Source organism: Pezoporus occidentalis, unplaced genomic scaffold, assembly GCF_034315485.1.
Source record: "Pezoporus occidentalis ecotype Australia unplaced genomic scaffold, CSIRO_AGI_Poc_V1 ctg78, whole genome shotgun sequence".
Lineage (NCBI taxonomy): Eukaryota > Metazoa > Chordata > Aves > Psittaciformes > Psittacidae > Pezoporus > Pezoporus occidentalis.
The window spans coordinates 2,714,247-2,736,739 of NW_026916137.1; the positions used below are offsets into that span (position 1 = coordinate 2,714,247).

At 45.3% G+C, this 22,493-nt stretch overlaps 3 protein-coding genes across 5 annotated transcripts; 1 reads left to right on the forward strand and 2 right to left on the reverse strand.

Moving 5' to 3' along the window:
* Positions 1-3,359: 3,359 nt before the first annotated feature.
* CIMIP4 (ciliary microtubule inner protein 4) lies at positions 3,360-9,183 on the reverse strand. The gene is made up of 6 exons (XM_062602714.1): positions 9,005-9,183; positions 6,803-6,878; positions 5,590-6,164; positions 4,937-5,084; positions 3,730-3,840; positions 3,360-3,520 (listed from the first exon to the last, which is right to left on the reverse strand). The coding sequence occupies exons 1-6, from the start codon at positions 9,011-9,013 to the stop codon at positions 3,447-3,449; spliced, it is 993 nt and encodes a 330-aa protein (XP_062458698.1). The 5' UTR covers positions 9,014-9,183; the 3' UTR covers positions 3,360-3,446.
* Positions 9,184-9,661: 478 nt separating this feature from the next.
* Positions 9,662-18,291, reverse strand: TST (thiosulfate sulfurtransferase). The gene is made up of 2 exons (XM_062602718.1): positions 17,628-18,291; positions 9,662-10,148 (listed from the first exon to the last, which is right to left on the reverse strand). Exons 1-2 carry the CDS (start codon positions 18,211-18,213, stop codon positions 9,850-9,852), a joined length of 885 nt encoding a protein of 294 aa, XP_062458702.1. The 5' UTR covers positions 18,214-18,291; the 3' UTR covers positions 9,662-9,849.
* Positions 16,915-21,910, forward strand: LOC134155473 (3-mercaptopyruvate sulfurtransferase-like). Of its 3 annotated transcripts, XM_062602715.1 has the most exons (4): positions 16,915-17,001; positions 17,346-17,483; positions 19,091-19,743; positions 20,334-21,910. In XM_062602715.1, exons 2-4 carry the CDS (start codon positions 17,470-17,472, stop codon positions 20,630-20,632), a joined length of 966 nt encoding a protein of 321 aa, XP_062458699.1. In that variant the 5' UTR covers positions 16,915-17,001; positions 17,346-17,469; the 3' UTR covers positions 20,633-21,910. The 3 variants fall into 3 exon arrangements, with proteins under 3 accessions (XP_062458699.1, XP_062458700.1, XP_062458701.1); XM_062602716.1 differs by lacking the exons at positions 16,915-17,001; positions 17,346-17,483 and adding an exon at positions 18,308-18,429; XM_062602717.1 differs by lacking the exons at positions 16,915-17,001; positions 17,346-17,483 and adding an exon at positions 18,461-18,586.
* The last annotated feature ends 583 nt before the right edge of the window (positions 21,911-22,493 follow it).

Genomic DNA, 22,493 nt, shown 5'->3' on the forward strand with positions numbered 1-22,493 from the left:
CGCAAGCTCTGCAGCATAAGGATCGAATTTAATAGCAGGCTGAAGACTCTGATAAGAGTTCATGCAGTGAATATCTCCTGTCCTTACAGTGTTACTATTTCTTTAACGAGCCATTAAAGTCATTCACAGTGGAGATACCAATGGCTGGATTTGTTCAGGATAGCATGAGATAGGCAGAAGTCAGAGGGTTAAATGAAAAGAAAGAAAGAAAATAAAGATCGGATGGAGAATAGGAAATCTTTACTAAAACTGATATCCTACAAAATGATCTGTGCCTCTACTGCAGGATGAATAAGCCTAAACTGGGAAATACCCATTACTGTAAGAGAAACTAGAAGGTATGAGGAGAGTGCTGCAGAAGCTTGGATGCAATTGGTCTCTTCTATTTCAAACTGCTTTAGTATGATTATATTTCAAGTGCATTGACTGTTTATAGTTGACTGAAACAGTTCTTAGATAGCTATTTTGGTGAATGGTTTAGGTAAACCAAAGAACCCTTTCGTTTTTATCAAGCTCTGCCTGTCAGATAAAAATACTGGCTCAGAGCTGCCACCCGATGACCAGACCTTGTAAAATCACTTAAATACAGGCTACCAATGTTGCGAAGCACCGAGTTCAGCGAGAATACAGCAGAGACCAACTAATTTCCTACTGTATAGAAAAGGCAGTGAAAGGCCATTTCCCTCCCACTCCCTTTCCATTCCTCTTCCCCCAAATCTGCATTCCCCATCACTCATTGCCATGCCTGAAACATGGTCCTTTGCTTAGAAAATTTAATTTATTAAAACCTTAACTTTGTTTTTTCTTCTGTATTGATTTTCTGCTGGTTTATCAAGTTGAACCAGTTCAGAATGTGGGCAGGGAAGTGTCAGCACCAGCACAAAATAAGAAGGAACGAACTGCTAAGAACAGAAGAATGGGCAGAAGGGAGATTTCAGCTGCAGTGAGCACTTATTTCAGCCCTGTCCTTGCCTTAACTGCATCTGACATGCTACTTGGAGATTCCAAAGCTGGCTTTAAATACCTGTTTGGGTACCCAAAGCACTCTGATCAGCACAGAGGAGTGCCACACAGGGTAATAACGGTCCTTGCCAAGGTTCTGACTAAATTAGTCTGTTCACCACTCAGAAGCTTCAGGTATTGATTGCTCCCTGTAGCTGTGCTGTCTCACTGAAAGCTATCATCTCAGTTATCTCTGCAGCTTTCAGTGTGTCACCTATCAGAAAGTGTTTTCCCTGGCATGGCAGTAATATTTGGCAAAGCAAAGAGGATTACGGGGGATTGCCACATGTATGTCCATTTGGCAACAAATAGCTGTCGCCCATTTCAGTGCATTATGAAATCTGTACTATTGATGTGCTTATAAAAACAGTTTTAGTTTGTAAAAAATTACTTTAATTCACTGCGGGAGGCAAGCAACACAGTTTGTGGCAGCGTGTAGGGGTGCACCAACAAGACCTTCCAGGCTGTTTCCCTTCTGATCTAGTCTTTTCATGAGCCTTTCATCAGTAGCAAAAGGCCTTCGCTCCAAGCTGTATTATAATCCTTCAGTCTGCCTGCCCTTATGTCTGTTTCTAATGTCTGTTAGAAATAGGTCTGTAAATCTGTCTGCTGATTCAGCCTGCGTATTATGTGTATTAGCTAACTGTGCCCTGAACTGCCTGCTTCCAGTACACCAAACAATGTCAGTGGATTTCTGCTCAGCTCCATCTTTTTTGGATCAGGACCTGCTGTGCTCTCAGAAGACAGCATTTATTATGTACCTGCAATTATGTTGGCCATCATTGCTGGATACAACACAGAGGACAGGGTGTTCCTACAAAGCTGTGTTGCTCAGCTGGAGTGGTGTGTGCTCAGAGAGGAGCCACTTCGTGCTAATGTACAAGGAAAACCCATAGGGAGGTTTCTACAAGCTGCCATTTGGCCAGTCTACTTCATTTGAAAAACTTGGACATGTGCCTGGAAACATTGGAATTCTAAATGGTTAATTATTGGTGGTGGAAAATGATTACCAGTTGATTATCATTAGTTAAATTTTAACCTCCTTCACTAATTTTATGAAGTCAGCATATTGCTATCTAATCACTAGCTGATGAAGGATGAAGTAACAATCCTAATTCTGCTCCAAAACAGTTCATATTAGGGAGCAAAGCATCAATCTTTTAAAATGGTGAAAGCTTGGGACCATATGGGAAAGATCAGGGGATCACTATTCTCAGACATTCACTTTGTGATTGCTACACCAAACTGCTCCGCTTTGGAGCTGGAAGGCATGATCCTGCAATATCAAGGCCATCAAACACTGGGAGAAAAACACATCAGAAAGCCCGGAAGACTCTGCATGTCCTGCATCATTCAAGCCCTTGGGTGGTCCTTGCTTACTATCTAGATACACCCTCTGAACTTCAGATTGTGCAGACTGATGCATATGCTTCTCTGAGAGATGCCTGAGTTAGAGAAGGGGCTGACAGAGGCAAGTAGGGCTTATGAGAGCTTCAGTAAGGGTCCATTCACTTTGCAGGGTGATTTGTAAATTGGAGGCTTCTTGCAGCTTTCCTTTTCCCTTTAGGCAGAATAAGCTGGGGCGTTTTGCATTGGCTAGTCCTGCAAATAGTGTGGGCTTTAGTGAATACCCTGATGCCTCCTCTTCTGCTGCTCCCTGCCAGGGTAAGAGCTTTCACTGAAATCCTCCATGTGCAACAACAAAACCAGAGTGGTGGGCAGAGAGGAGAGCCTTCTTCTCCTACTCCACTTAGGAATCTGATGCCAACCATATGGAGTTGTGCTCAGGTTATTGAGTGGACACTGTTTGGTGCCTTTCTGGCAAGAGAGCTTGAATTTACCTTGAAAGCACCAACAGAGAGTTGGTTCTTTGCTTGGTGTATCCAGCTGTGTACATACAGCTCTGAAGCTTCCCTGCACAGGGTTTTTACAGCCTTCAGTGTGGGGAAGGGTAAACACCATTCAGGTTGTTGGACAACCCTGGTTTACTCCCAGTGCATCCTCCATACTTCTCTCAGAACTGCTGGGCAGCTGCCAAAGTATCAGGAATCTTCTGGCAAACATCAGTTTGCACATATGCATGTGCACCTCCCTGCCATCGCCCTCTTACACCACTCACAGGTCCTACTCCACCTGATGTGCTGAGCAGATGAATATGTCCCCCTCTCACCACCACATCCCTCTGCAAGGGCATGTGCCTCACACACTGATTAGGCCCATCTTACCAGTGACCAAGAGTGATATTTTTGGTATTTGTATTCAAATCTATTTTGCATTGCTTTCCCCAAAGCCACCCTAATTGAGAGGGAAAGAGCACCAGCAACATATCTAATGTTGACAAACTAGCAAGCAATAAGTTACTGCTTTAAATGGAGATTTATTAGCTGAGGAAAAAGATCCCTCGCTGAATGCACTCCAGAAACCTTCATCTTCTAACACTTGCTTTATTTCTTCCTGTATTTGTCCTGCAGTGCTTTCTGTAGGTTAAGATTTAGGGCATTTTTCTCACGCCATTTTCCTGTAAAGAAGGCAAATCATAGTTCAGTTACAGCCTCCCTTCCAATGCTATTATTCCTCATGGATTTTTAAAGCTGTGGAGCTCCTCTCTTGTGAAAATTACTATTTCTAGTCCCCCTACACCTTTGCCCAAATGCATCCATTGTCCTTGGCAGAAGCAGCAGCTATCTCAGGAATTCAGCAATGTATTTTTCCTGGCAGAAGCCATACCTAGCTCATCAGTCCTCCTTCCGTACCAGTTTTTGGGATCCCTGATTACTCTCTGGGTTATGTCAGGGGTGTAGGAATCTTTCATCAAGCTTCGGCTTTCCAGTGGGCCACCTGCAAGGAACAGCAAATAAGGAACTGTACATAGAAATCATCCTACTGCAGTCCTGGAATTGAGCAAGGGAGTAACATCAGCAGTTTCAAGGGCTCATCACCCAGGAGGGAGCTTGTGTTTTGACAATTTTATTTGCTTTTCCTCCTCATGTATGAGACACACACAGAGGGTGCTGCAAGGTATCATCTTTATTTGCATCCCAGTGCCCTTTCTTTATTCAAGTGCCCACTTATTTCCTGTTGAATCCTCTCAATTCATGTGAGTAACTTCCTATTCAGCAGCACAGCTCCACAAAAAGCACCATCTTACCACTTCAGGTACCTACTTGAGCTCCTTGTCTGCCACAATACTTAACAAACAGATCCCAGCTGTGACTTCTCTTTTTTATCCCCTCTTGACTTTAAGCCATTTGAGGGGCTTTATTTTAATTTCTCATCCTTTCCTCTTCTTCCTTTTTATTGTACCATTTCCTTGATAATAATGATTTTGTGCTCCCTAGGGTAAGATGTCTTTCCTTTCTGCATGACTACACATAACCAGGACAATATTGTCTTCAATACCCAGCAAGGCTACAGTGTAAGGAAAATGACTCTGTCTCATGCTGGTACATGAGAAATTGGAATCAAAGACAATTATTTCAGAGTTTCTTGGGTATGATGGTAACAAGAAGGGGTGAATGCTTAATTCCCAATCTGGGGACCTTGGAAACAGAGGTTTCAGGAAGACCTTTCAGAGCCCCACATCTCTAAAGGTTTTGGAGAGAAGTAATTTCAATATTGGAACTGGAGATAACAGGCAACATTGAATTTCAAATGGTGTCCATTTGGTCAGCTCTAAACATGGAGGACACGGGTCATGATATACCTTCATTTTTCACTCCTTGGAAAGAAAGGGATAGGATACATAGAAAAGGAGGCTCTTGCTTTCATTTCCTCAAGCACCACAGTGTGGAAGTGACTGGATGGAAAGAATAAGAGGGGGAAGTGAGGGTCACCTACAGTCAGATCTCTACTCAAAGCAGTGTGGCTGCCCTGAGCCCTGGCAAAGTGTAGATGGAACCAGCTTTGAAGGTCGAGCATAGGTGTGTATCCTCACCTTGGAAGATATTTGATCTCAGGTTAAACCCCAGATGATTGTAATCAGTAAGAGATGCAGAGTTTGAGGAGGTTTTTTGCATTCCAGTGCGGTCGCTGAGTCTTTTCTGTCCCATGATTAATGCTGCTTTGCACAGAGCTCGCCTATCCTGATAACACAAACAAGACGGAATCAGTCAGTTCACGTTCCCAAAATGCAGCAAACTCCTGGCATTTCCACCCCTGTATAGGTCTTTGGGCTACGACTAATCCCTGGGACCTGGGTCTGTCTCCCAGTCTCCCTCACTGGCTTCTGTAGGCACTGTAATTGCATGGGATGAGGAGGACTGGTAAAAAGCATGAGGGGGAGGGATTAGAAAGGGATGATGGTGCTGAGCTCTGCACTGGGTCCTGATACCACATTGTTTTGCCTTGCTGAGTTAGGGCTTTGCTTGGCTACAGGAACCTTATAAATGAAAAGGGGATGGAAAAACAAAGTTAAAGAAGACATGGGAAAGGCTGTCTATGGAATGTGTCACTGCCCTGTAGTGTGAAACCCAAATCCATTCCCCCACATCTTCTAGAAACTGCTAGTATACAGCTAATATCCCACCCAATCAGGCACCTGCTATACCATACAAACAGCCTTCAACCTTGCCACAAAGGATACAATACCTCTTCTTCACTGGTAACTACATCTGCAGTGGCAAATTTATATTTCCTGTTAGCACAGATCAAATTGTTTTTCTTTGCCAGAAGGGGGTTCCATTCTCCTTTCATATCTGTCCCTAATGATGTTAAGGATCCTTTGGCACTTAATGTGCTGTCCATCTCCTTGGCTTTTTCATAGCTGTCTTTGACGGTCTTGTGAGAAGATCCAAGCCTTTGAGTACTCAGTGTTTGCTGCTTGCGCGCTACTAATTTTTCTGCCTCCCCCTGTGTAGGTATTTCAGACAGGCAGGAAGTGCTCTTCTCCCCTCTTGGCTCAAGCCCCACTACTGGGTCTTTGGTGGCAGAAGTGTCTTTTTTCTTTTCAAGTCCTCTTGAATGAAGACTCTCTGCAGGGGGAGTTTTGGCCTGGAGATTCTGTTTGCTCTGTTTTTTAGTCTGAACACACTTTGTAGAAAGAGATGTCTGGGATTTAGCAGGTGCACGATTCTTTGCTGTTCCCTGAGCTCTGCTGGAACTCCTTTGGGGTGTTCTGTGTCTGCTTTCTGGAAAATGCTCCTTTTTCTCTTTTTCAGGTTCCACTTAAAGACAAAAATAATAGATCAACAAATTTGATACCGTTGTGATGACTGTAAATGTTACTGGAAAGAACTGGGTATGTCATTGTGTCATTGTTAGATGACAAAAGAAACAGGAAAAGTCTCAAAAGAAGGAACAAAAAGACCCCAACAACCTAGCAGCATTACCCCAGTCTTTCTGCTGAACCAGGTGAAGGTTCCTGAAGAGTCTTAAGTGCTCTTAAGAGATGAACATGCACAGAAATGTGGAAGTAAAAATCTTGTGGTCAAACATGCACACAAAGGTCTGTGTTTTGTTACATGTAGGGGCCCTTCTAACCCATGATCACAATCACTCTTGTGAACATACACTTACAGTCTCTCTGGCTCATCGTATTTGCTGAAGAATTTACAGCATATCAGTGGCTTATTGTGCTTGTGCAATGAGGTAGTGAGATAAGTCCACCAGTGGAGGAAGACATACTTGGGTCTGGTGGATTTTAACCCATCAGCTATGGCACATGGGATCCCTGTCCAAGGAGTTTTCACCCACAAACGTACATGCAAATCTGGATGGCATGAAGGGAGGGAATGGCAGACAGCCTCACAACCTTGCAAGGCAGGCTCTGAAGGAGGGACAGCTTCTCTGCCATCTTGCTTACCTGAAGTATGGTTGGCCAGCTTAGAGCCATTCTCTGTCCCATCAGGTGTACAGGGATTTGGAACCTCTAGCACACCCTTGGAAGAGCAACAAAACTGTGTTAGCCCCAGAGACAGAAAGGAAGGGGACAGCAGTCCTGCTTATCTTTAAATGATACAGATTATTCTCAGAGGTATTATATGCCTTCTAAACCAAGCTAGAGCTGTCCCTACCTGCCTGCGTGGTTGGTCCTACAACATACGATTCAGATTAAAACAAGCAGCAAAGTCCTGCAGGATTTCACATTAACAGCTCACATGGGATAGCCTGCCTAGGACATGGCCAACTAGTGCCTCTGGGGAATGAAAGAGCAGACACAAGCCAAAATGGAAAAAAACCTCAGTGAAAATGTAAGGGATTTTTATTCTAAAGCACCTAGGCTTGTCAGATTGGTCACGTGCTGTACAATTACAACAATTCCTTCTTTTGGTGCCTTAAAGTAAGGCCAGAAAAAATGGGAAAGGAGGTGATAAACATAAAATGCCTGTGCAATGCTAGCTATGCAAAGGAAAAGAGACAGTCTGGAGACAGGACTTCTGCCTTGATTCTGGCACAGACTATCCCTTGTTTTGCTTTGCTAGTCCTGCTGATGTAACTGATCCAACACCCAGCCTTTGCAAACAGCCTCCTGCACTAAGAGGAAGCTCATGTCTTTTCTGCAGAGGGAATGTCTGTTTAACCCTCAGTCATGTCTTCCCAATGTCTGTGTTCCTCAATCCAGCAGGATCCTACAGGCTTAGCCCATGTGAAACCTGTGACAAGTGACAATTGAAGCCAAGGCCCTCAGTGGTCAATATGGAAATGGTGAGCCTGCAAGCACTAGCAGCAGTGCAAATCACATCTGGCTCAGACAGGGATATATGTTTGCATTTGTCAAATGACATATATCCTTACTTTCTGCTCCTGAGGCTAGTTGTTAGAATGAAAACACCAGCCAACGGAGTAGGAAACCTACCACTTCAAAGTTAACTCACCAGGGCTGACTTGAACTGACAGCTTGTGTGTTATACTGTGCCAGTACTTTCCAGCAGCATGTGTGGTACACTACTAGGATCCTAAAGCTGAAGTTAACTCTATCAGTTAGACTTCAGGAGTCAGTGCTGTGTGCTCTGCAAATGCATTAAAAGACAACATCTCTCCCACAGAAAGAACAGGTTCACAAGAGATAAAGAGAGGAAGGCAGTCTTGGCTCAAAGGGCACGATCTGCTGCTTTTCTGTATCGCTTTTTATTCTTTTTAAAGAAGAGCCAAACATTTACGCATGATCAAAGTGCAGGGATCTGTGTTGCTAAATAAACTCCTGTTATCTCCCACCTTTTACTTAAAACAAAAACATGTTCAGTGGAAAGAACTTCCCAGTCCACTGTTGCAGAAATTTCTCCTTTCCCACTTCTTCCAATGAAGCAGAATTTCTGCGTAATGAGGCAATGTGCTCATTTCCCAAATCCCATTCACTGGTAGCTTCCATTTCCCCAGTTCCTCCTGCACAAAATGATACTGAAGCCTGCAACTGTTCCTACTTTCTAGTTTGTAACTGTATATGATGCTATTGTTATTGCCTATTGTTCATTTTTACTTCTGAGCCTGAAGGTTCAAAGCCAAAGCACCACTCTGAGACTCCTACCATCTTGATGCCAAGAAGGACTTTAAGGACATTTTACCACCCTCCTGGATAACAGAAGCTACAGAACTATGTCTACTTATTCCTTTGCTAAGCCGATTCTATAAGGGACAACTGGCTACACACCAGAAAAGACATATAGTGATTAAAGAGCTAAAATTTATTTAACTTGATCTTTCTTTCTAAACAAAGCCCACAAGCAAACAAAAAAATGCATGTTTAGCATAGCCTAACACTTGACTTCCCTGATGTGCAGCCATGGAGAAAAGAGGGAGCTGTCTTCTGCAGACAGAAAATTAACCTCCTCAGACAGGTGTGGAAATCATACGCCATTCTCTTCAGCTGTGGTCAAGAATGGTCTCATATGCCTTCCACATCTGGCTGGGCCTCCAAAATATGAGATTTCAATGACTTTCCAGACCTGAGAGGCCCCATGGGTATCAAAATTACATTGGATCTTTTACCCCTTTCTTGTTTTTTAAAAAAGGAAAAGATCCAGGATTTAATAAGAGGCAAAGCCTCTTCTGTAACTACCTCTCTCACCTGGTCCATGATGTGGTGTCACAGCAGGCAGGTAGGTACTGCTGAAGTCCAGGTATAGAGGTGGGATAGGGGCTGAAGAGATGGTTGCTGGGGAACAGCCCTCCCTCTGTCTATGAGCTGTCATCTCTATGGGAACCAGAAGAAACATGGCAGAGATCAGGGTTCTCCTTGCTGACTGAAAAAAACAAACAAGGAGTAGAGTAAAAGGCTCATGTCTCATTAAAAACCTGTGCTCAGAAGCTCTTATCACATACACAGGATTTCTTGAAGCCTCTTTCAACACAGTCATGATAACCAACTAGACTGTATTTCAGCAGAACTGGATCTTCTAGCATCTCCAAATGCTTCACATGAGCTCACTGACATCCATCAGAAAGGAAGAAGAAGATGCCCATCTTTCACATTAGAAAAAGGGAGGTGGCTAAAGCCAATGACAGAACCACAGCTTGGGCCTCCTGTGTCCAGCACCCAGTGCTGTATTTTAGCCCCAAAGTTTTCATTCATTCTGGTCCACCATGGACCTGAGCTCTCACCACTGGAGAACATCTTTAAGTCACCAAGGAAGAGTGCAACTTTCTGTCATGTTACAAAGCTGCTTTTCCCACCCAGTACAAGTAGATCACAGGCAACAGAGAATTAGAAATATTCACAGATGCATCATTTTAGAATTAGACTTTATTCATTGTGAGATACTGAAAGATCGATAGAAATCTACTGATCATTCTTAGAAAAACTAGCAGAGTACAAACCAGCACGTGTTTTCTTTACTTCTATCTCCTCCCTTGCCCTGTACCCTGGGCTGGAGGTAGCTGCTAGGCCTCACTGCCCAAGAAACAAGTGTCTCCCTAGGCCTTGTTGCGCTTCATCTCAGAGACCTTGTAGCGAGGTGGGGCACGGTGGAACCACTCCGACCAGGAACCATCGTAAATAGCCACATCACGCTTGCCACACAGGAAGGCTGCCAAGGCAATGTGACATGCAGTGACACCTTTGCGGCACGTGGCTGCCAGTGGCTTTGAGAGATCCACTTTCTTCTCACGGAATATTTCTTGGATCTCCTCTATACTCTTCTCATGGCCAGATTCTGTTAGAAATGATTGGAAAGGTATGTTCACCGCACCAGGGATATGACCAGATTCCAGCCCTACAAGAGTGAACAAGAAAAGGAAACATGAGCAAGGAGACATAAAGGTAAGTGATGAAAGACACCTACAAAATAGACATTAAAGAGACACCACTGCAGATACTCCCACTTTCTCGAAGATAACTAATTTGTTTTTGGTGATGATGAAGATGCAGAGCAGTATAGGGCTAAAAAGAGGAAGACAAAGATTACTCAACTTTACTTAAATCAAAGGTTCCAGATCAGTTTGCAAACTATTTCCCCCTTGACAGCAAGCAGAGGTAGGAATCAGAGCCCCAGATGGGACAAGAATCAAAGAACCACCACAGAAAAGATCCTAACAAAGCCATTAAGGGATCTGTGCAAAGAGCAATGCAGCAATGCATTTTGGACCTTTCCCAAGTAGAGTGTAGTGACACAGCTTTCAGAAGCAGGAAGTGTGGCTTGTATGTGGAATTCATGAAAGCAGTTACCTGTTCACAGTTTATTCCTTAAAATCATATTTGAGAAAAGCAAAACAACCTTTAAGTCAGCCACATTACTGCTGAGGCAGCTATCCCAGGGAAACGGGGTCAGAGAAGTGAGAATATAGATTTTGTATCACTTTTTATCCACTCCATGGATGAAATCAACATGGGTTCTGTTTTTCTGCTGCTGCACTTCAGGCAAGCTGGAAGTTGCATCTCAAGAACAAGGTCTTTAGAAAGAAGCAGATATAAAAACATGACGGATATGATTTTCATCACGTCCTTGAAATTCACACTCTGTCACTATAGGCTTAACCAAAGTCCGTTACACTCAGTAGAAGCTTTTCCACTGACTTTGAAAAGTTTTGGATCAAGCCTCATCAGAGCAGGAAATACACCAAAAATGTATTTCAGGGAATTTCCTTGCTAGGTTTGAACTTCTAATGAGACAGCCCTAGGAAAGTCACATAAATACTAATCTTTCACTGACAGTTTTCCACTTGCCTAAGTCATCAGGGTAACTGATCTCAAGAGATGAGAGAGATTGAGGCAGGGAACCTTGGTCACAGTCAAATGATTAAAGTACACCTAACTGGAGATTGACATCACACATCATAACGACACTGCAGTTTAGAGATATGTCATAAGGGGAAAACATGTTTTTGATGTGGTACTGAGGAGAGGATTTTTGCTCTGCTGGACAAAAACTGAGGGCCTAAAGACAATCAAAGTTGCCCTGAGTCAGCTTCACAACATCTCTCCCTGTTCCAGATGGACCCTGTTTGTCTCTTGATTCATCCTCCCGGAGTACCTTAGAAACCTGGCACTGTTGTCTACTAGCCACCTCACGCATCCTTCAGAAGTGTTTATCATTACAGGGAGAAGCTGGGAGAAAAAAACTGCTGACTTCTGGAGGGACTAACATAAAAAAAGAATCCCAAACAACCCACCAACAAAAAAAGGCAGTGTTTTGGACCGATGCTTTTATCACATCTTCTCCATTTCCAGAAAACAACAGTTCATCATTTCAGTACAGAGAACTGCAAAATCCATGCTCATTAATACAGTGTTTGTATGACAGAGGGGAAATAAAAATAATACAAATAACGAGTGGTAAAAAACCTTGTTTGCAGTTCTCAGGCTGCAGAACTTCCTATTGGAGAACTACATGCCTAGGTTAAGCTACCACCTTCCCGCAAGAATAAATGGTCCCAATGCTGTCATTTGGCAAGGGATTTCTGCAAGACTGCTGCAGTACTGGAGACCATCCCAATACAGACAAGTCTGTGAGGCACAGAACAATGCTCTCACACCATTCTGGGGCACTGGGAAGTGTATCAAGATCAAGAAGTCCTTAGGGCTGAACTAGAAGGGCTGGTTCAAAGAAGCTTGCTGTGATACCGATTTAATTTTTAAGTGTCCCAAGCCCCATGGTCATGATTGCTTTTCTAGACTGTTCACACATCTTAGGTAGTCTTACTGGAGACTGTCGTGACACACCATCCTTAAACAACTCTTAGTTAGGAGCTGAGCAGATCTGAAAAGATCTGTCTCATTTTACAGAGTTTATGTCTTTGATCTATAGAAAGATTTCCACGCTTCAGAGATTCAAAAGTCTGTTGGAGTCACAGACCAGTGCTTGCACTCTGAGTGAAAGATAAGGAATTCTGTAGAAGATGTATTTACTCATGTATGTGGGTGTTCAGCTGAAAGAAAGAGCTGACATTGCACAACCACAAACCCTTGGACTGCCTAAAAAGTGCTCTTGAGTGGTTGAGGAAGTTTCATCAGCTTGTTCGTTTCTAGGACAAGAGCAGAGAAACACAGGACTGGAAGGTAAGGATGGATGCATCTGGGATCTGAACAGGCAAGAGGATGCACCTGCTCCTGCCTCACGTCCACAGAGTACACTCCACACCAGATTTATGTAGTCATCCTCAGAAACTCCAGGAAGGAACCCTAGGATTACAGAGCCTGGCTCCCAGCTACTACAGTGATCACCTTATAGGCTTTCTCTCATAAAAGCACCCTTCCCAGAACCAGTCTGGATTCTTGCCATGAAACTTCCCACTGAGGCACCTCCTTGTCCACGTGAGGAAGAACATTAATTTCCAACATTAAGTTCATCACAGTCAGTCCATACACCATTTGACCTTGAGTTAACATTGCCCTATGACTGAAATAGTTTTTCTCCCTTTCTACTACCACTACAACATGCTGATAGTGAGCACTTAGGACTCCCAACAGCCTTAGTCTAAACCCAGTAAGAAATCACAGCCAGGCTTTTCTCTGCCTCAGCCACCCCAGAAATAGTTCTAGGTGACCATCAGGCTTTTGGGTAAGGAAGTGACATTTCCTAGCATCTCAACTGGTAGACAAGAGGTTAAAAATTGCCATTTTAAAGGCAAAATTGTATTTGAGTTCATTGCAGCCAACTAATCCATCCAAGTCTTACCCTATTCTATTGCTTCCAAATGTAGGGTCTTCAGCTTGTAAGAGAAACACATGCAATTAAGTATTTCAGGGTACTAAGCATCCAACCTTGCTCTCTGGAGCATTGAACCTCCTGTCAATTCTATGACTGCAGATGGTACCTCACATAATACTCCCCATGTGATCATTTAAACCTCCCCAAAGCTGTGCCAGCAGCACATTTCAGTAGCAACTCCCTATTTCCAGTGCCTTGATGATTCAGAAAATATGAAATAAAACACAGAAGCATAATGATGGGGACTGCTGGCAACTTCTAGCCCCACAGATCAGCTTTCAGCACAAACTATTCTTATCTCTCTTATCTCCCATTCAATCAGGTTTTTTTTTTAAACTAACAGTACTTGTGCTATTTGCCTTTTTCTCACATTGAATTAATAATTATCCCTCGAATATTATGCCCAACATATTAATGAAGTCCAAACGGAACAACTCTACCTCAAAGGTGCTTCCAATGGCTGGAAGAAAAGATCAGACATAACTTCCAGGCATGCATGTTCCCATTTCTCTTACCTGGCAAATCAATTCTGTTGGCAAGGAAATAGAGCCCTTAGCTGCAGTGTATTGGGATACCAATAAAATACTAAGGTATTTTATTCAATTTTGCCTTAATTTAAAATAATTTTCCTTGATTTTTTTTTTTAAAAAAAAAACACCTTCCAATTTATCCATGTTAGGATAACAGATCAACAGCTGCCTAGGTCATGCTGTACCTCTTATCCTAAATACAAACACAAACTTTGCCAGTTTCTGGCCTACAGAACCATCCTCTGATTAAATTTATTAAATTCTTGCCTCATGGAGTTGCAATGTCAAGTGACTGATTTTTGACACAGATTTGGGATGGAGATCATCTGCATCACAGATTTGAGCACATGGATATATTTTGGTTATACTTCCTCTTTAGAAATTATAATCTCCACTTCTTTCCCCTTCTTGCCACCTCTCTCTTTACTCTGAAGACTTATCCTCAGGAGGAAAAAACTAAACAAAAAAGGTAGCACAGACTCTGTAATTCTGAGGCTGTATACAAATAATCTTTCAGCTGGAACCCCTGCTAACTGCATAGCAACCCTATTTACTCTTTCTCTCCTTGTCCTCTTTTTATTCGCTTTGCTCCAGCAGGTTCTGTTATTTGTTTTAATTCCTTTTGCCAAGCCTCGCTCAGCTTGGCTTCTGGCAATCCTCCCTCGTAATTTGTAACCTGTAGTATGTTATCTTCTTCACTGTTTAATCCTCTTTTCCACATCTGTTAAGATTCTCTGCTTAAACGTTTGTTGGATTTTTTGTTGGCTATTTATCTAGGTATGACTACAGCTCCTTCTCTCTAGCCTTTCTCTCTACAATGAAAGCTCCAGATGGAATTTCTTAATGTCAAAAAGATAAAAGATGTGCCTTGTCCACATTTAATTCCCTGTGGTTTTGGAGTTGGCTAGCTGCAGCTAGCAGTTCCTTTCCAAATGCCTCCTCTGTCGCCTCCTTTTTTTTCTCTCTCCCTTCCATTCAAATTGCATGCCTTGGAAGGAACCATCAGTGATCTCAACTAACCTACCATAATCTCATCAGAAGGAGCACTTTAAACTTGGTCCTGGCCAGCTCTCTGAGAGTCCTCGCAATCAGATCACGTTGCCACCACCGCCAAAATACTGCGTGCATACACAGCCAGAAGACTCAACTCTAAGAACCAGTAGGGCCATAGTGCTAATTCTAGCAGCTGATGCTTGTCCACCTCGTCACATGAATGGACAGCTTTGGATTGTAGGTTCCTGTGGGTTGAAACAGACTTTGGTAAAGTTTCTCACTCTCCATGTTGTGCTTTGAGTCATGGTCAAAGTAGAGCCAGTCCACTCCCAGCTGCAGACCCCACTTGGAGAAGAGAGGGAAGAAGCAGCAACATTTCTTTCTCACTCCCACAGAACGTTCAAGCTGCGCAAAAGCCTTATGTTTGGGGCAGGGAGGAATGAGAGCTGGGAAAACAGGCAAAACCTAAAGAGTTGTGTATGTGCAAGGGAGACAAAGACTACCTGAGGGCTGAGAACGAGAAGAAAAACAGTGGGAAGCTCATGGAATGACTTTGACTTTGCTTTCTTTTCTACAGGATGGATTTCTTGCTTGGCTACTTTCCCCTCTTCTCTCAGGTGTCTGAAAAGGAATTAAAAAATTCACAACTTTTTGGTATGTATTTGTTCACCTATAATTCTTGTTCCTTTGTTTGCAGTGCCCAGCACTCAGAGAGAGTCAGCACTGGTAACCATCATGTAATTACTTTTAGCATTTGCCACCTGGATTGCCTGGGATTGCTTCACTTCAGGCTGGTCACACAGACATGTACCCTACAGTGCCTGAGTAACCTGGTTGGACCATTGCTGAATCACAGCTAATGAGCGGGCTCGAGTTGCTAGTTCCTCCAGAAACACAGAACACCGTGCAGGGACACCTTTAACCACTCAGTGCAAAGGTCAGGGCTGCACATCTGATTGGCTTATTGTGCACACCATGCATGAACATCCAAGCTTTTTAATTCAAAGCAATACCTGCATTTTTCTGCACCCTATCAACCTGGGTAAAGCTCTCCCAGCAACTAAAAAATGACCATGTATTATGGCTTATTTTAAACTCTAGGTCTAAATCCCAGCAAGGTATCCGCTACATAAAAATAAAACAGAGACAACTGATTCTTACCACAAGGAACTGAAAAACTAAAGAGGCAAAAGAGTCAGCTGAAATTAGCCTCTTAGCCTCTTCTAGAGATGGAGTTCATGGAACTGGAGAGATTAATTGACTTAATTAGGAAGTCAAGAGCTGAGGCAATAATTAAACTGAAATCACCTGAGAACACAGCAAGTTCCTTAACCTCAAGACCATTCTTCTCTGAATTGCAGGCAAGGTTTCTCCTCCAACTGGATGACCCCTGTAATTAATCAGCATTGATTTCAAATTGCTCTTTTAGGTGTAAGCACTCCCTTCTACCCACTGCTGGCTGCAGCATAGCTACTGCCTAGGCTGGTTCAGAATGCTGTCAAGCTCCTCTGGAACAAGCAGCTGCAGCTGGAATGCTTATCCTGTTGGATCTGCTGTGGGAAGCAAAACTGGACCACCACAAATAAAACTGTTCCATGCTGACTCATTTCAAAAGAAAAATCTGTTTTCAAGAAGTTGTCAGGGGCTGCAGTGTTTGTCACCTGGTGAGAGCTCCTGCTCTGGGAAAGAGAATGCAAAATCCACCAGCTCCTAGGGAGGAGTGTTTTATTTGTGACTTGAGGTTAAAATTCAACCTTCACTTTGATGGGCTGCAGTAGACAAAGAAACAGAATGAGTGATAAGCCTAACTCCCCCTCTCTCAATGCAACAGTCTCCTCTGTCACTCCCATTACCTCTCTTACCTTCTGCATTGTCTTGCACAGGTTGAGTGTGTTTGGGGGGAGGGGGGCTCACTGTAGACACTTATGCAAACCACGTGTACAGAGCCATTTACAGCCAAATGCTCCTGAGGTTTGGATGTGGGAATTATTTCAGGCCATGGAGTCATGCTCAATGGCTATACAGCTGCACGCATGTAAGACAACAGCCAGAACTGAATGACAACCAACCTGCAGGCCAGCGCAGCACTGCCTAAGGACTGCAGAAGCCTGCCACACACCTGCTCCTGCAGCATAGAGCTTGACTCAGACCCAACAACTCTCATTGAGCTTTTCTGTGCTTTGTTTTGGAAACTCGGGGTTTTTTTTTAAGCTATTTCTGTGACTTCCTTTCAGAGGGGAGGCTATTCCGGGATATACCAAGGCTTAAATTACACAGTAACGACCTCCTTTAACAACCAACTTGAATTTCATTCCAGGCACACTGCTGTACCAGCTGTCCCCACTGCAGAGGACTTCTCCCACCCCTGCTGCTTCCATGTCCAGTGTTTGACCCAGGTAACAGAATCAATTTTTGTTCTGGCTTCTGGAGGCAGCCAAAACAGAGACCTTGACAGCCCATACATTTGGTAAAGATCTGGGGCTTTTCTTACTGAAGCAAAAGGACAAAGAGCAGCTCAAGGAAGTTTTCTGTTTGCTGGGAATCAGAGCAAGAAGGACAAAGTCCTTTGGGCTACTGTACTGCCAAAGCCTGGACTTTTGCTGGCGCATTCATTGCGGTGAGAGGTGCCTATATGAATAGTGATCATTTATGCATGTGTGCTAGTGTAAGACAGGCCACGGAACAAACCCCTGGGAGCTCTCTCCTCCTGTGTTTACATTCTGTCTGATTACTTCTGCAGGGTGTGGACTGGGGGATCCTGGAGCCAACTGACTGCAGACCTTTGCTACTATTTCCTCCTCCAGCTTTAAAACCAACCACAAGGAAAGCGTTCTGTGGGGGCACTGGGATCTGAATGCCCAACTATGGATCCCTTAAGGTAAATCAACAAAGTTAGGCTAAGGCATGACTGTGTGTTAGCAAAATCCATTTGCTGGCTGGTAGTCGTTATGCCCAGGCTCATATTAACACTCATCCATCCCACTTTGGTGCGCGGGGTGGGTGCTGTTCCCACCTCCATTACCTTGGTCCAGCTCGGTCCCCCGGAACCGGCCCTCAGGGCGGGAATCCACCACCTGGAACTGCAGGGACCCCACATTCTGTATCATCTCCTCAAAGGTCTTCAGCAGGCCCGTGTTCAGCTTGGCCTTAAAGACAGCCGGGGGGGGCTGGCTGACCTCCGCTGTGACGGGATGGCCCTCCTTCACCCAGTTCTTGAAACCACCATTCAGCACCGAGACCTCCTTGTGCCCAAACACCCGGAACATCCACCAGGCACGGGGGGCATACACGGTGCCCAGCTCGTCCCCGTCATACACCACCACATGGGTGCTGTTACTGACCCCCAGGCGCCCCACGTAGTCGGCGAAGTGGGATGCGCTAGGCAGCATGAAGTCGTAAGGGGAGGACTGGTCCCGGCACACCTCGATGTCAAAGAAGGACGCCCCGGGGATATGCCTCTCCTTGAACTCCTGCCGGGCGTTTCGCTCCTGCGGCGGGTACCAGGAGGCGTCCAGCACCCGCAGGCTCGGCCCGAGCCGGCCGGCACGCACGGCCTCCGAGAGCCATTTGGCGGTGACCAGCGGCCGGCTGAGCACCTGCGCCGCCATCTCGGACCGCCGAGGCCAGGAGGGGGCGCCGCTAGCGGGGACTCACGCACAAAATGGCGGCGGCGGCAGGGGGACGCGGATCGAGGGGCGGTGCGGGGCCGGGTGGCACCGCCCGGAGCCGGCCTGCTGGGAGGGTACCGACTCCCGCCTCCCGGTGGCGGCCATGGCTGGGGGGGATTGAGGTTTGGCGCTGTTCGGCTGAGGCCTAGCACGGAGGTACGGGGCGGTGTGGTGGGCCGGTCGCGCTCCCCTGAGGGGAGGGAACCGCTGCCCCGCCGCCGCTGGCGTTGGGGGTGTCCGGAGCGGGAGGAGTCGCGGCAGAGGTCCTGCCTGCGTGAGGGGCGGCAGGGCCGCGGTCGGAGCTCGGCTGGAGGTGTGCTCTGGGAAGGGCGATATGGTCTAGTGTGAGGTGTACCTGTCTATGGCAGGGGGCTGGAACTAGATGATCTTAAGGTCCTTTCCAACCCAAAGCATTCTGTGAGTCTATGATTCTATGGTGACAACGGTGGGGCAGAGTCCCCTCGTTGTGAGGCTGTTTCTCGGACCGGGGCATTTGGTCCCCTCCGATAAGGGTCCCTGGTACTGCCCCAGGCACTGGCCCACTTCCCTCTTGCTGCTGTCAGTGCTGCCTGATGGTTGCTGGAGGGCTACGGAGGGATGTGTGGAGGGCAGCGCTGTGCCATGGCTGTCATGCTCGGGGCAGGGTTTGGGCTGAGCTCTGTGCAACTTCTTTTCAGGGCTGGAGCATTTCAAACCACTCTCTGTAGGCTTAGCCAGCACCTCAGTGCAGACACAGGTTTTTGTTCCCAAAATGCATCTTCATCTAGTTCCTTTTTGTAAGGCTGGTTTCTCATTTGTGCTTTTCCTCATTTTGCAGTGTGGTCAATTCAAGCAGACCCCAGAAATCAGGTAATCTTGGCCAGGACTCAGGAGCAATGTCGCAACAACTCCTCTACCGTGCTCTGGTGTCTGCAAAATGGCTTGCAGAAGCCATCAAGTCCCAACAAGCTGGTCTGGCCTTGAGAATCTTGGATGCATCCTGGTATTTGCCAAAGATGAAGCGTGACCCGAAGCGGGAATTCGAGGAACGCCATATCCCTGGGGCAGTTTTCTTTGACATTGACCAGTGCAGCGACCGTACTTCACCTTATGACCACATGCTGCCCAAAGCTGATGACTTTGCCGAGTATGTGGGGAAGCTGGGTGTAGGGAATGATTCCCATGTTGTGGTGTATGATGGCAGCGACCAAGGCCTCTTCTCAGCGCCCCGGGTGTGGTGGATGTTCCGGGCCTTTGGACATGAAGCCGTCTCCCTTCTGGATGGTGGCCTGAAGAACTGGCAGCGAGAGGGGAATGCGCTGAGCTCTGGGAAAAGCCAGGTAGCTCCCTCTGAGTTCCATGCCTCCTTGGACAAGTCCCTGGTGAAAACGTATGAGGACGTCTTGGATAATTTGGATTCCCACCGCTTCCAACTAGTGGATGCACGCGCTGCGGGACGATTTCGGGGAGTAGAGCCAGAGCCCCGAGATGGTAATGTGCCTTCTGAGATATTGGCATAATAAAAAGGGGCTTCATATAAGGAGTTTGACTCCTGTAGAAGTAATGAAGAGAAATATGGTTGTCTTTTATGGGGTGGGGCTGGAGGCAGTGTATTCTCCTGCCCTCTTCTCCTTCTGATAGCAAGTGCTACTCTGAAAATTCAGGAGTGGAGAAGAAGTTTGTTTTTTTCTCATGAGGGGCTGGGGTGAGGAACATGTCTTTCATGCACTTCAAAAATATTCATTGGTCTCTTCATGTACTGGTGCTACTCTTCCCCTCAGAAGGGCTTTTAGTCAGTGTCATATTAGGGTGAGTTGCTCTGATGCCCTGAAGATGTGGAGGAAGAACAGAACTTGACAGGTTTGTGTCTATGTGGTGACCGAAGGGTAGAGCCATCCTTCCTGAGTAATCGGTAATCTAGTAAAGCAAAGGGTTGTTTTTTTTTAAAAAAAAAAAGTATTTGTTTTAACAGAATACACTAAACAATAAATATTCCTCCCAGTAAAAGAGAGAATGGGTTTTGCAATAGATTTGTCCTAGGCAGTAGAGGTTAATTCCTATCTGTATTGCTTCTCCTCCAGGAATTGAGCCTGGTCATGTCCCTGGGTCGACGAGCATCCCCTTCACTGATTTCCTGACAGAGTCTGGCTTAGAGAAGACCCCTGAGCAGATCCGCAGTCTGTTCCAGGAGAAGAAGGTGGACCTCTTGAAGCCACTGGTAGCCACGTGTGGCTCTGGTGTCACTGCCTGCCATGTGGCTCTAGGGGCATACCTCTGTGGCAAACCAGATGTTGCTGTGTATGATGGGGCCTGGGTGGAATGGTACATGCGGGCACAGCCTGAAAACATTATTTCTGAGGGAAAAGGGAAGACAGTGTAATAAGCTGCTTCATCTCCCAGCTCTGCAGATAAATTTGCCTTGAAACAGGATGTGGAGAAGATGGGTTTAGCATTCCTGGTTAAGTAACTTGAGGTGAAGGTTTTGGGTACAATTATGGACACACGGTGTTTGGAACTTTCTCCTTACTCTACTGCTGATGATAAAAATGACCTGGGCAGCCAGTTTCTGGTGGGTTAAGCCCAGCCGGTAACTCAGAACCATGCAACCTTTGCCTCCTTCTCCCTCTGCCCCACTCTGGTTGGCATGGGGAGGAGAATCGGAAGAATGTAAACCCTACGAGTTGAGAACAGTCCAATAACTAAACTATAATGTAAAACTACTACTAATAATGATAAGGGAAATAACAAGGGGAGAGAATACAAAACTAAAATGAGAAAGGGAAAAAACCCACAAACAATAAACACCAGTGATGCACAACACAAGTGCTCATCACCCGCAGACCAATACCCAGCCCAACCTGAGCAGCGATCAGTCACTTCCAGGTGACTCCCCCTAGTTTATATACTGGGCATGATGTGCTGTGGTATGGAATACCCCTTTGGCTGGTTTGAGTCAGGTGTCCTGTCTCTGCTTCCTCCTGGCTTATTGTACCCTTCCTCACTGGCAGAGCATGAGACTGAAAACTCCTTGAATGGAGTAGACATTACTTAGCAACAACTAAAACATTTGTGTGTTACCAGTGTTGTTCTCAGACTAAAGCCAAAACACAGCACTGCACCAGCTACTGGGAAGGGAAAAGTAACTATTACAGCTGAAACGCGGACACAGCTCTAGGTGACCCTGCTAGAGCAAGCAGGGTGAATCAGATGTCCTCCCTTCCAACCTCAGCCATTCTGTGGCACTCAGACCTTTTTACCATATCACATAGAAGGGAGAGAGTGCTGGTGATAGCATGGGGAAGTAACTGAGTCAAGCCAAGCTCATGACTCAGGGCATTGCACCATGTTCACTCACAGAATGATCATACTTTTATAACTGTGCCTCATGATCCTGCTCTCTGCCGTTGTCCTAGAAGCCATCCATGCACTTTATGGCCACTTTGAATGCAAAACTTTGGGGAAGGACAGCTGTTAAAGGAGCAAATACGGCTTTCAGGTTGGCACTTAGGTAAGAGACTTGGTTTGGATGCCTTCTTGCACTTGGACTTGTAACTGCAGTGTGTACTTAGCTAGTTTTGTACCCTCATGGTCCAAAATTCCCCTTGAGAAAAAACATTCTGGGGTTTAAAAAGGGTAAATAAACATGTGTTTCAAGGTCTCTCTGCTGAATGGAACTTTCGTAAGTGTTGCTTGGGTGATTCCTTTTCTGGAATTCTGTTTTTATGGGATCACTTTGTCGTGATGATTTAAATGAGATGTTGCTTTGTCTTCATGAGTAGAACTGTGTCTCTTGCCCTGAGCAAGCTCTTTGGCCCAGAAAGGACAATGGCATGTGTCTCTCTTGTGTCTTCTCCTCCTTTCAGTCCTTGTTCATTGGCTTTTTGGCCTAAAACTCTGTGTTAGTCACTCACAGCTCAGTTTTTGAGACTGGTTGCCAGCTCACATGGTGAAAATTGGACTGCATGGGTGTTTCTGCTTTTTCCATGACACTTACCATGTAACCTTAAAATCTTGGGGAAACCAGGACCTACAGAGGAATAGCCCACAATGGCATGTACCTTTTCCCCAGAATCCTTGTCTTACATTTGAGAGTTGAAATTCCCCCTGGGTATCCCTGGCAATGTTCAAGAATCTGTTCTATTTAGGATTTTCTCATCTTAAAAAAAAAGGGAGGGGGAGAGAAAAGAAATTCTGCGCCTATTGCAACAGGTACCTGTGGACAACTGAGGATGATGGGGTCA

Bases quoted from the DNA above. Each gene is read 5' to 3' on its own strand.
- CIMIP4 (XM_062602714.1), bottom strand. The intron at 5,085-5,589 runs GTATTGTATCCT...TTGTGTTATCAG, and splicing joins TAGTTACCAGTGAAGAAGAG to GATAGGCGAGCTCTGTGCAA. The intron at 3,841-4,936 runs GTGAGGATACAC...TGTTCCTTGCAG, and splicing joins GAGATCAAATATCTTCCAAG to GTGGCCCACTGGAAAGCCGA.
- LOC134155473 (XM_062602715.1), top strand. The intron at 19,744-20,333 runs GTAATGTGCCTT...CTTCTCCTCCAG, and splicing joins AGAGCCAGAGCCCCGAGATG to GAATTGAGCCTGGTCATGTC.
- TST (XM_062602718.1), bottom strand. From the start codon at position 18,213: ATGGCGGCGCAGGTGCTCAGCCGGCCGCTGGTCACCGCCAAATGGCTC. The intron at 10,149-17,627 runs GTAATGGAGGTG...TCACTCTTGTAG, and splicing joins GGGGACCGAGCTGGACCAAG to GGCTGGAATCTGGTCATATC.